The following is a 12,424-nucleotide window of genomic DNA, read 5'->3' as shown; positions in this document are numbered from 1 at the left end:
TATCAATAATAAAGGATGAAAATGGAAGTATTCTTACAGAGGAAAAAGATATTAAAAGAAGATGGCAAAAATACTTCTCAAACTTGCTGAACTCGGGGAATGAATACGAGGAACTGAGTGAAGCGTTACCAGTGGAAGGACCAATGCCAGACATTAGTATGAGGGAAGTAGAGGAAGCAATCAGAAAGGGAAAGACAAACAAAGCAGGAGGGACGTCTGAAATAACAACAGAATTGATTAAAGGCGTTGGGAGACCTTGGCAATAAGAGGATTCACGCACTGTTAAAAACCATCTGGAGCACAGAGAAAATGCCAGAAGATTGGAAGGAAAGTGAATTAGTTCTATTATACAAGCAAAAGGGAGACGGACTGAGTTGTGAGAATTACAGAAGTATAAAGTTGTTGGAGCACGCACTGAAAATATTAGAGAGTGATGGAAGGGAGGCTGAGAGAGATGGTTGAAGGTCACAAACATCTATTTGGATTGATGAGTGGGAAGAGCACAACAGACGCAACATTTATTCTGAGACAGACACAAGAAAAATATTTAGAAGGAAACCAGAGAGTTTACTGGTGTTTTGTGGGTTTGGAGAAAGCGTATGACAGAGTACCAAGAGAAGTGTTGTACTGGAGTCTGAGGAAGAGGCGTGCCAGAAAAGATGGTAAGACTGGTGAGGATGATTAATGAGGGGCCGAGGACAACAGAAGGAACGAAGTATGGTAACACAGAGTCGTTTCAAGTTGAAGCAGGATTACACCAGGGATCAGCGCTGAGTCCGTTTCTGTATCTTATTGTGTTGGATACCATAACGAAGGATTTGAGAGGAGATGATGAATTGTGGGAGTTGCTATTTGCTGACCATCTAGTCATTATTGCAAATACAAAGGAGAAACTGCAACAAAGTTATCTGGCATGGAAGGACAGCCTGGAGAGGAAAGGAGTGAAGGTGAATACACACAAGACAGAGGTAATGGTAAGCAGCAGAGGAGGACACGAGGAAATCAACATCATATCGGGAAATGACACAACACTTAAAACAGTCAAAAAGAGTTTAAACACCTTGGATCACTAATAGCAGAGGAAGGAGGTACAGAGATGGCAGTTAGAGAAAGAGTGAAAGAAGCATGGAATAAATGGAAAGAAGATAGTGGAGTGACTCTCGATAAGAAAATACCACTAAAACTGAGAATGAAGGTATACAAGAATGTAATAAGACCAGTAATTTTGTATGGCGCAGAGACCTGGTGACTGAGGAGGGAGGAAGAGGATATTCTGCAGAGAACTGAGATGCGGATGGTGAGAGAGATAGCTGGTGTCTCACTGCTGGAAAGGAGAGAAAGTGAATCTACGAGAACAATGTGTGGAGTGTGTAACATAAAGGACAAGGCGAGGAAAGGAAGGCTGAGATATTTTGGACAAGTGAAAAGGAGAGATGAGGAGGAAGCAGCGAAGAAGGCGATGGTGATACCAGTTAGGGGAAGGAGGAGTGTGGGTAGGCAGAGAATGAGATGAGAAAACCTGCTCAAGCGTGACATGAATGGACTTGGACTGCGAGAAGAAGACGCAATGAATAAAAATAGATGGAAGAAGTTGACTTAAGTGGCTGACCTTGAGACACAGTGGGAGTAAGGTCGTTGGAACACACACACACACACACACACACACAGAGAGAGAGAGAGAGAGAGAGAGAGAGAGAGAGAAAACTGTTCTTGCAATATATATAATTTTTTTACAGTTTACTCTCTCTCTCTCTCTCTCTCTCTCTCTCTCTCTCTCTCTCTCTCTCTCTCTCTCTCTTTTCCAACTTTTCTGATCTTTTTCCTTTCTTCTCTCTTTTCTTTCGTCCTTAATTCATCTCTCTCTCTCTCTCTCTCTCTCTCTCTCTCTCTCTCTCTCTCTCTCTCTCTCTCTCTCTCTCTCTCTCTCTCTCTCTCTCTCTCTCTCTCTCTCTCTCTCTCTCTCTCTCTCTCTCGACGTTGACGGATCACAGTTTGCTTTTCTCTTTCTCTCTTTTCTCTTACATTATCATTATCGGTTTTCTTTATCTTGTCCTTCGCTTGTTTGATCACACACACACACACACACACACACACACACACACACACACACACACACACACACACACACACACACACACACAAGGAATCAAGACAAAAGCAAAGGATGGAAGGGAAACGTGAGTAAATATCAAAAAATGAGATATGAGGACAGTGTTAAGTTGTGAAGGTCGTTTTGGGTTCAATTTTTCTTTGTGTTTTGTTGTTGTTGTTGGTGGTGGTGGTGGTGGTGGTGGTGTGTGTGTGTGTTTGTGTGTTGTGTGTGTGTTGTTGTTGTTGTGTGTGTGTGTGTGTGTGTGTGTGTGTGTGTGTGTGTGTGTGTGTGTGTGTGTGTGTGTGTGTGTGTGTGTGTGTGTGTGTGTGTGTGTTACTGCATTGCATTGAAGGAGAAAGCAGCCAATTGGTTAAGAAAAGAAAACCAAAACTTTATTCTCTCTCTCTCTCTCTCTCTCTCTCTCTCTCTCTCTCTCTCTCTCTCTCTCTCTCTCTCTCTCTCCTGAACATTTATGGCAAGAGTATACACTAATGAGAAGCTAACGTAACCTAACGTAACCTAACTTAATTTAACTTAACCTAACCTAACCTCACCTCACCTAACCTAACCTCACCTCACCTAACTTAACCTAACCTAACCTAACACAACCTAACTTAAACTTAACTCAACTCAACCTAACCTAACTTAATCTAACCTAACCTCACTTAACCTAACCTAACCTAACACAACCTAACTTAAACTTAACTCAACTCAACCTAACCTAACCTAACCTCACCTCACCTAACCTTAATGCAAACCTCTTTTTCTGGTTGGTGTAGAAGCAGGAAGGTAAAAAAATAAATTAAGGACCTTAATATCAACTTTCTAAGGATGCAAGGTCATATAAAGGGACGAGAATTAAAGCATTGACCTTTCTGGTACTATAAGGTCAGGAAAGCGTGAGAGAATGATCAGGAGAGAGTACTTTGACCTTTTTGTTGGTGTGAAGGTCAGTGAGGCGAGAAGTTGATAATCTTATGACCTTTCTGGAAGTGTAAAACGAGGATCGAGATAAGGAAAGGGTTGGAATAGTGCACTGTGACCTTTTTGACTACTTAAGGTCACTATGAAGGTAAGTAAAGGGTTAGGAGAGCCTTGTGGCCTTGGAAATAGGTAAAAGACAAAGATATATAGTTTACTGCCCACCAGATAGATCAAGATAAATAGAATAAAAATACGTAAAATGAAATATAAAGATAGAGTGTTTCAAATATGTAAAATAAATGAAAAAAGAAAAGAAAAGAAAGGAAAAGAAAAGAAAAGAAAAAATTGAAGGAAAATAATCAAGTAAAAGAAAAAAAAGAATGAAATATATCTGGAAAGCATCCTTAAAAACCCGTGTCAACTTAATTACATCCCTTTGAGTATTTCTAAAGAGTATTTGTCCTGTTGGTAATGCAGAAAACTTGTCAACATGTCACTAGAATCACAGAAACATCCTTAAAACCCTCGTCACTTCAACTAGAGCCTTTAAAAAGAGTATTTGTCCTGTTGGTAATGCAGAAAACTTGTCAACATGTCACTAGAATCACAGAAACACCCTTAAAAACCCGCGTCACTTCAACTAGAGCCTTTAAAAAGAATATTTGTCCTGTTGGTAATGCAGAAAACTTGTCAACATGTCACTAGAATCACAGAAACACCCTTAAAAACCCGCGTCACTTCAATTAGAGCCTTTAAAAAGAGTATTTGTCCTGTTGGTAAAGCAGAAAACTTGTCAACATGTCACTAGAATCACATAAACCCCCTTAAAAACCCGCGTCACATCAACTAGAACCCTTTGAAAATAGTGAAAGTGCAGCGAGGAAGTGTTTCAGATTACAAGCGTGCGGGAAGACGAGAGGAGAGGCCTACACGTGGCAGTCCCTGGATGAAACACCTGCCTCTCTCGTCCATGTGTCCTTGTCTTGTTTGAGAGCTCCCCAGTCACTCACCACTGACATGAAGGAGTGACTTGGACTCTCCTAAACACACAATTAGAAGGCGGATGCTACGAAACTAATGTGTGTGTGTGTGTGTGTGTGTGTGTGTGTGTGTGTGTGTGTGTGTGTGTGTGTGTGTGTGTGACTTAATTAACAACAATATCCATACACAATCACCTTCTCCTCTTCCTCCTCCTCCTCCTCCTCCTACTCCTCCTCCTCCTCCTTCTCTCCCCTCCAACATTAAAAAAAAACAAGAAAAATCTAAAACTTTTCCTCACAAACACGTGGAAAGTACTCATAACATATCCACAGGTTCTCCATCTCTACGTTTCCTAATTCGTCCCTGCTCGCTACCCCCCAATGAAGACTATCCTGCTGGCGCTAGTGACGGTGGGCCTGCTGGTGGCGAGACAAGGGGTTCAAGGCGTCCCAGGATCCTACAGAACGTTTAGTGAGCTGCAGGGCAAGTATATCCCCTACAACAGCGCCATCAGGAAAACCCGCGGTAGAATGGAAGAATGCAATGAAGAATGTGTCAAGGTGCGAGTGTGTTTTCGTGCATTGCTAGTTGTTTTTCAGTGTAAGACGGGGAAAAACGGGCCACAGGTAACGGAAATGATATAAAAAAGGCCACTTTATTGCCATTCCCCTGCAGGCTCGATAGAGTTACCCACACGAAAAGGGATAAATGTCTAGAAACCTCCCTCTCAAATGAAGTCAGCTGGTAGGAAGTTGGAAATACAGAAGCAGGTAGGAAGTTTCAGAAGTAGTAGTAGATGTAATAATAATCTCTCTCTCTCTCTCTCTCTCTCTCTCTCTCTCTCTCTCTCTCTCTCTCTCTGGCGCAGGATGACTCTTGCAACGCCTACGCCCATTCCCGCATGGAGAACATCTGCTTCCTCTACGCCAAGGGACGCGATCAGCTCCCCGTGAAGATTGATGGGTACAATCTCTACGTGCGGGTGAGAGGTGCGCATACAGGTAGCAGTAGAAGCAGTGGTAGTAGCAGCAGTAGTCGTATAGAAGCAGTGGGATTAGTAGTAGTAGGGGTAGTAGTAGTGGTAGTAGCAGTGGTAGTAGTGGTAGCAGTAGTAGTAGTGGTAGTAGTAAAAATAGTAGTAGTAGTAGTAGTAGTAGTAATAGTAGTAGTAGTAGTAATAGTAGGGGAGAGAGAAGGCGAAACACTGGATTAATACAGATTTTATTATTATTATTATTATTTTTAGTAGTAGTAGTAGTAGTAGTAGTAGTAGTAGTAGTAGTAGTAGTAGTAGTAGTAGTAGTAGTAGTAAAAAGAAGAGGGGTAACCAAGATTGGCATATGTTCTAGTAGTAATAGTAGTAATTTGTAGTAGTAGCAGAGAGAGAGAGAGAGAGAGAGAGAGAGAGAGAGAGAGAGAGTAGCAGCAGTAGGGAGAGGAGGAAAATCACCAATATTTACACAGCTTTCAGTATTAATAGTAGCAGTTTGTAGTACCAGCAGAAAATGGAGAAAAAAAAAACAGGAATTACCAAAGATTTTAGTAGTAATTGTCACTCTCACCATTAACTGTCTTCCACCATTACTCTCACCATTAACTGTCTTCCACCGTCACTCTCACCATTAAATGTCTTCCTCCGTCACTCTCACCATTAACTGTCTTCCACCGTCACTCTCACCATTAAATGTCTTTCTCCGTCACTCTCACCATTAACTGTCTTCCACCGTCACTCTCACCATTAACTGTCTTCCATAATTACTCTCACCATTAACTGTCTTCCACCGTCACTCTCACCATTAACTCTTTTCCACCGTCACTCTCACCATTAACTGTCTTCCACCTTCACTCTCACCATTAACTGTCTTCCACCGTCACTCTCACCATTAACTGTCTTCCTCCGTCACTCTCACCATTAACTGTCCTCCACCGTCACTCTCACCATTAACTGTCTTCCACCGTCACTCTCACCATTAACTGTCTTCCACCGTCACTCTCACCATTAACTGTCTTCCACCGTCACTTTCACCATTAACTGTCTTCCACCGTTACTCTCACCATTAACTGTCTTCCACCGTCACTCTCACCATTAACTGTCTTCCACCGTCACTCTCACCATTAACTGTCTTCCACCGTCACTTCCACCATTAACTGTCTTCCACCGTCACTCTCACCATTAACTGTCTTCCACCGTCACTCTCACCATTAACTGTCTTCCACCGTCACTCTCACCATTAACTGTCTTCCACCATTACTCTCACCATTAACTGTCTTCCACCGTCACTCTCACCATTAACTGTCTTCCACCTTCACTCTCACCATTAACTGTCTTCCACCGTCACTCTCACCATTAACTGTCTTCCACCGTCACTCTCACCATTAACTGTCTTCCACCGTCACTTCCACCATTAACTGTCTTCCACCGTCACTCTCACCATTAACTGTCTTCCACCGTCACTTTCACCATTAACTGTCTTCCACCGTCACTCTCACCATTAACTGTCTTCCACCGTCACTCTCACCATTAACTGTCTTCCACCGTCACTCTCACCATTAACTGTCTTCCACCGTCACTCTCACCATTAACTGTCTTCCACCGTCACTCTCACCATTAACTGTCTTCCTCCGTCACTCTCACCATTAACTGTCTTCCACCGTCACTTCCACCATTAACTGTCTTCCACCGTCACTTCCACCATTAACTGTCTTCCACCGTCACTCTCACCATTAACTGTCTTCCACCGTCACTCTCACCATTAACTGTCTTCCACCGTCACTCTCACCATTAACTGTCTTCCACCGTCACTCTCACCATTAACTGTCTTCCACCATTACTCTCACCATTAACTGTCTTCCACCGTCACTCTCACCATTAACTGTCTTCCACCGTCACTCTCACCATTAACTGTCTTCCACCGTCACTCTCACCATTAACTGTCTTCCACCGTCACTTCCACCATTAACTGTCTTCCACCGTCACTCTCACCATTAACTGTCTTCCACCATTACTCTCACCATTAACTGTCTTCCACCGTCACTCTCACCATTAACTGTCTTCCACCGTCACTGTCACCATTAACTGTCTTCCACCGTCACTCTCACCATTAACTGTCTTCCACCATCACTTCCACCATTAACTGTCACGCGGCTCCCCGGCAGATGAAAGCGACGGGTTCTACAGGTTCGGATCTCACTACATCAAGCTGGTCATGGAGCGGAAGACTTATAGGGAAGCGATGAAATACTGTGACGAGAACTTCTACGGTGTTCTTCCCATTATTACTGTAAGTGGCCTCCGTTTTCTCTTCGTTGTTTTCTTTTTTTTTTTTTTCATCTATTCTACTGGTACACTTTCTACTTTTTGGTTGTTTTCTTTCTTTTTCTCCTTTGCTTTCTTTTTCTCCTTTATTTATTTGTTTTATCTATTTATCTCTTTCTCTCAAACATAAAAAGCCAAAACAAAACATCCCAATTTGATACTTTTTGCTTCATTAGACTACTATGAAAATTGTCCTCCTCTTGTTTCCCCCTCACACTTCACTCCTTCACTCCTTCAAGAGGGTTGGTTATCTCTTTCAACCCACAATCAAAGAAAACATCCAAATTTTATATTTTTTGCTTCATTAACATTGTCTTCCACATGCGTCACTCTAACTCTTCACTCTTCGATTCTTTTAAGACTTCAACTCACGTCACTGTCACGCTTCTCTCTACGATTGTTTTCACGAAGTCATCTTTCTCTGTCCTTCACTCTTTCAATACCGAGACGCATTTTTAGTGATTTTTTGGGTGTGATTAGACGAGTTTGTTTACTTTAGGATGGGTTTATGGAGGTCAGAAGGTTACTGGCCAGTCTTCACTATTTTAATCCTCATAAATTTCACTAAATGGTAAGCAGAAATGGTGTGTAAATGCGTCGCGGTACTGAAGAGGCTGAAACATGACCCAATTATTTCATCTTTACTTTCCCACAAGATTAAGATAAAGCGGTTTTCACTCCCTTCTTTCTCACATTTCCCTCCCTCCTCCACACTGTCAGTCTGTCTCTCCCTATAACATAACCCACACACTGTCAGTCTGTCTTTCCCTGTAACCTAACCCACACTGTCAGTCTGTCTTTCCCTATAACATAACCCACACACTGTCAATCTTTCTTTCCCTACAATCAAACCCACACACTGTCAGTTTGTCTTTCTCAATAACATAACATTTTCTTACAAGATGAACATAAAACTGTCTCCCACTCGCTTATTTTTCACACTTCCCTTTTCTACACTATTAATTTGTCCTCGTCTATCTTTAAAATATAACCCAATCATCTTATCCTTACTTTCCTACATAACCTAAAACAGTCTTCCACCCTCTTGATTCTTACACATCCCTCTTCCACTTCATTAATCTGCCTTCCTCTATCACTAAAACCTCACCAAACTGTCCCAGCCTTAATATTAAACTGTCTTCCACTCGCTTTTGTCTCACACTTCCCTTCTCCACAATGTTAATCTGCCTTCCTCTATCTCTAAAACCTAACCAAACTGTCCCATCTTTGCTTTTCCACACACAAGACTACCTTCAATTCGCTTTTCTCATTCCCTCCTCCACAGTGTTAATCTTCCTTCCTCTCTATAACACAACCGTTCCAGTCATCCCAGCCGAGTCTCCCATGCACAGTTATCGAGGTGTGTTGTGTTGTGTCATTGCACAGAACCATGCTATGAACACCTTTATGGAGAACATGCTGCGTCAGTCCGTGGTGTTCGCGGCGACCATTGGAGTTACAGACCAGAACGAGGAAGGGAAATGGGTCTACAGCAGAACTGGTATGTATTTGTAACCATGTGTTCATCTGCGTGTGTGTGTGTGTGTGTGTGTGTGTGTGTGTGTGTGTGTGTGTGTGTGTGTGTGTGTGTGTGTGTGTGTGTGTGTGTGTGTGTGTGTGTGTGTGTGTGTGTGTGTGTGTAACAATAATAATAATTCTTTGCTTCTCCACGACTAACTTCAAAAAGCCACAGACATGATTTTCCAGGTTCTCACGACTCGCTCCCCTGCTGATAATGAGGAACTCTTGCTAATCGGTCAATAAAATCTTAAAACAACGCATTAAATTAACCTCTTCTATACTACGACACATCTCCATATTCATTGTTTACCGTTTTTGTGTTTTTTCATTTACACCATGTGGGCTTTTCACGAGAATTTCTGGGCTAAAGGGGGTATTTTTGTGGTACCTCCTATCTCAAAGCCCACCCGCTAGGAAACCGTTGCCCAGAGTGAGGAAGCCCAACCAACACTAGGACCGTGGACAGGATTCGAACCCGTGCGCTTGGAGACCCCTCGGACCCCAAAGCACGCATGGTTCCACTGTATCACGGCGGCCCCTTGGTGATTTTATACAGCTTCAGACCTATGTGGGGATTAAAATAGTGAAGACTGTGGCCATTAATCTTCTGACCTTCATAGACGCTTCCTAATGTCAATAAAATAGTACATTCATACACAAATCTCAAGGTCAAAATGTGTCCCAGTATAGAAGGGGGCTAAAACACGTGTAGCTCAACTAAAGCCTTTTGATAGCAGTGAAGGTGTGAACAGAAATGTCTCAGAGTATTTGTGAAGCGAACATGGAATAAAGTGAATATTTTGAAGCGGACTTGGAATAAAGTGAATATTTTTTAAACGAACATGGAATGAAGTTAATATTTTTGAAGCGGACATGGAATAAAGTGAATGTTTTTAAAGCGAACATGGAAGAGAGTGAATATTTTGACGTAACGAGCTGACCTTCCTCACGAACACCACCAGAAAGAAGTACTGCAAGAAATCCTAATGAACATATACACAAAAAGAAGACGATGATCAAGAATATGTTTGTTGTTTTTTTTTAATTCCTACCGAGTTAAAAAAAGATTCGAGGTTGCTGTAGAACACTTTTAAGATGTCTTAGAGTGATTATACGAAAGCGAGATGTACCAAAAATGCAGTCAAAGTATTAGATTACCATGAATATTCCTCGTTAACTTCCATTGCTTTGTAGAAATTATGGCGAAGAGGAGGCAAAAGGGAGAAAAAAAATTGATAACATATAGTACATACCCTTCAGTTGTCCTGCCTTCCACTGACATCCACCCTCCTTCACATAACACAAAATACTTACCATCCAGCTGTCTTGCCTTCCACTAACATCCATTCTTCCACATAAACACAAAATACTTGCCCTTTAGCTGTCTTTCCTTCCACTAACATCCCTCCTTCCACATAAACACAAAATACTTACCCTATAGCTGTCTTTCCTTTCACTAACATCCCTCCTTCCACATAAACACAAAATACTTACCTTATAGCTGTCTTTCCTTTCACTAACATCCCTCCTTCCACATAAACACATAGTACTTACCCTTCCAGCTGTCTTGCCTTCCACTGACGTCCCTCCTCCTTCCAGATACTGAGATTGTGTACTCCAACTGGAACTGGAAGGGGCAGTGGTTGCTGAAGGACCGCAACTGTGTCACTCTCACTATTGACGGAACGTGGGTCATGTCCGATTGTTGGCAGCTTGATTATTTCTTCTGCCAGGTGCCACTTTACTGAGTCTGCGGAAAAGAGAGAGTGGAGTAGTGCAGGGAGTTTATGTGGAGCGTTCTGTGAGTGTTTTAGGTGACGAGTGGAGTGTTCTGAGGATGTGGAAGAGTGAATGAGGGTGACTAAATGAGGCGAGTGTTGGAGTGAGTTAATGTGGAGTGTTCTGGGAGTGTGGATCAGAGTTTGAGGCGACGAGTGGAGTGATCTAGTGACGAGTGGAGTGTTCTGAGGATGTGGAAGAGTGGATGAGGGTGACTGAATGAGGCGAGTGTTGGAGTGAGTTAATGTGGAGTGTTCTGGGAGTGTGGAGTAGTGTTTTAAATGGCGAGTGGAGTGATCTAGTGTAGTGTGGAGTGTTCTAAGGATGTGGATGAGTGGATGAGGGTGACTAAAGGAGTTGGAGACGTGGAGTTAGTTAATGTGGAGTGTTCAAGGTGGACTAATGTTTGAGGTGACACATGGAGTGATTTAATGAGTGTACTGTGGATGTGGAAGAGTGGATGACCTGTTGGAGTGGGGGAGTGAGTCAGTAATGTAGAGCGTTCAGCAAGTGTGGACTAGTGTTTTGAATGGCGAGTGGAGGGATCTAGTGTACTGTGGACTGTTTTGAGAATGTGGAAGAGTGGATGAGCTGACTTCACGAGCTGGCGGAGGGGTGGAATGAGTCAGTAATGTGGTGTGTTCAGCGAGTGTGGACTAATATTTTAAGTGACGAGTGGAATGAGCAAATAGTAGTGTGGAGTGATCTGAGAATGTGGAAGAGTGGATGGGGAGATATAAGGTGGAGTAAGTCAGTAGTGTGGTGTGTTCTGGGAATGTGGACTAATATACAGGTGGAGAGCAACCCACTGATAACAGGAATGTGGAATGTTCTGAGGGGTGTGGAGTGACAGTGACACAAAGTGGAATGTTACGTGAATGTGGAGTAGGTAGTGGAGTAGCGAATGTGGAGGAGAGCCAGTAAGACAATAACAAAGTGTTGTGAAAGGGGTGAGAGTGGATGGATGGTGGACAAGTTGGTAATCATGAATTGGATTGGTTACTGTGTGTGGTGGTGGTGGTTGTGGTGATGGTGGTGGTGGTGATGGACTGGAGTGTGATCTTGACGGAAAACCTTTAATCTACACCTTAACTGTGTTTCATAAAGCGTGTTGCCTTGTTTTGAATACCTGAACAAACAGTAACAATAGTAAAAGTTCTAAATCTTTACTTTATCTACGGAAAACCTTTAATCTACACCCTAATTGTGTTTCGTTAAGTGTGTTGCATTGCTTTGAATACCCAAACAAACCAGTAACAATGATAAAAAGCTGCAATTTTCATTTATACCATGTGGGCTTTTCACGGGAATTTCTGGGCTAAAGGGGGCATTTTTGTGAGGCACCTCCTATCTCAAAGCCCACCCGTTGTCCAGAGTGAGGAAGCCCAACTTACACTCGGACCGTGGACAGGATTCGAACCCGTGCGCTTGGAGACCCCTCGGACCCCAAAGCACGCATGGTTCCACTGTACCACGGCGGGCCCTTATCTGCTGTGTTTGCTGTAGTAGCAATGTGAATAAAAGTTTAAACGCTGCCATATCCTTCACATTTTTCTCCCTTTACTAAAATCACGTCAGAATTTATAACAGCTATTTGAGAAGAGGGTGGAAATATAACAAAGAGCGAGAGTTAGGTGCCCATTAATCTTGCCTCTCTCTCTCTCTCTCTCTCGGCTTCCTGTAGCTTTCCTTTTTTTTTGTTGTATTCCTGAAGGACGCCACACGCACGGTTCCAGACGAGTAGGGTGCCAAAGTACGATAATGCAGCCTTCACTTCATTCACAATGGCTTCACTCTAAAGGTTGCACACT

At 42.7% G+C, this 12,424-nt stretch overlaps 1 protein-coding gene across 1 annotated transcript in view; it reads left to right on the top strand.

Moving 5' to 3' along the window:
- LOC123512752 (collectin-10-like) overlaps positions 1-12,147 on the top strand; it is a 17,132-nt gene extending 4,985 nt beyond the window's left edge. The window contains exons 2-6 of the mRNA XM_045269327.1: positions 4,330-4,557; positions 4,866-4,986; positions 7,154-7,278; positions 8,700-8,814; positions 10,434-12,147. Of these exons, the coding sequence (XP_045125262.1) occupies positions 4,378-4,557; positions 4,866-4,986; positions 7,154-7,278; positions 8,700-8,814; positions 10,434-10,582 (690 nt within the window). The 5' untranslated portion in view covers positions 4,330-4,377 and the 3' untranslated portion in view covers positions 10,583-12,147. The remainder of the gene's footprint in view (positions 1-4,329; positions 4,558-4,865; positions 4,987-7,153; positions 7,279-8,699; positions 8,815-10,433) is intronic.
- Positions 12,148-12,424: the final 277 nt, after the last annotated feature.

The sequence above is a fragment of the Portunus trituberculatus genome, chromosome 34, assembly GCF_017591435.1.
Source record: "Portunus trituberculatus isolate SZX2019 chromosome 34, ASM1759143v1, whole genome shotgun sequence".
NCBI lineage: Eukaryota > Metazoa > Arthropoda > Malacostraca > Decapoda > Portunidae > Portunus > Portunus trituberculatus.
This window is presented reverse-complemented; position numbering and strand designations above follow the sequence as displayed.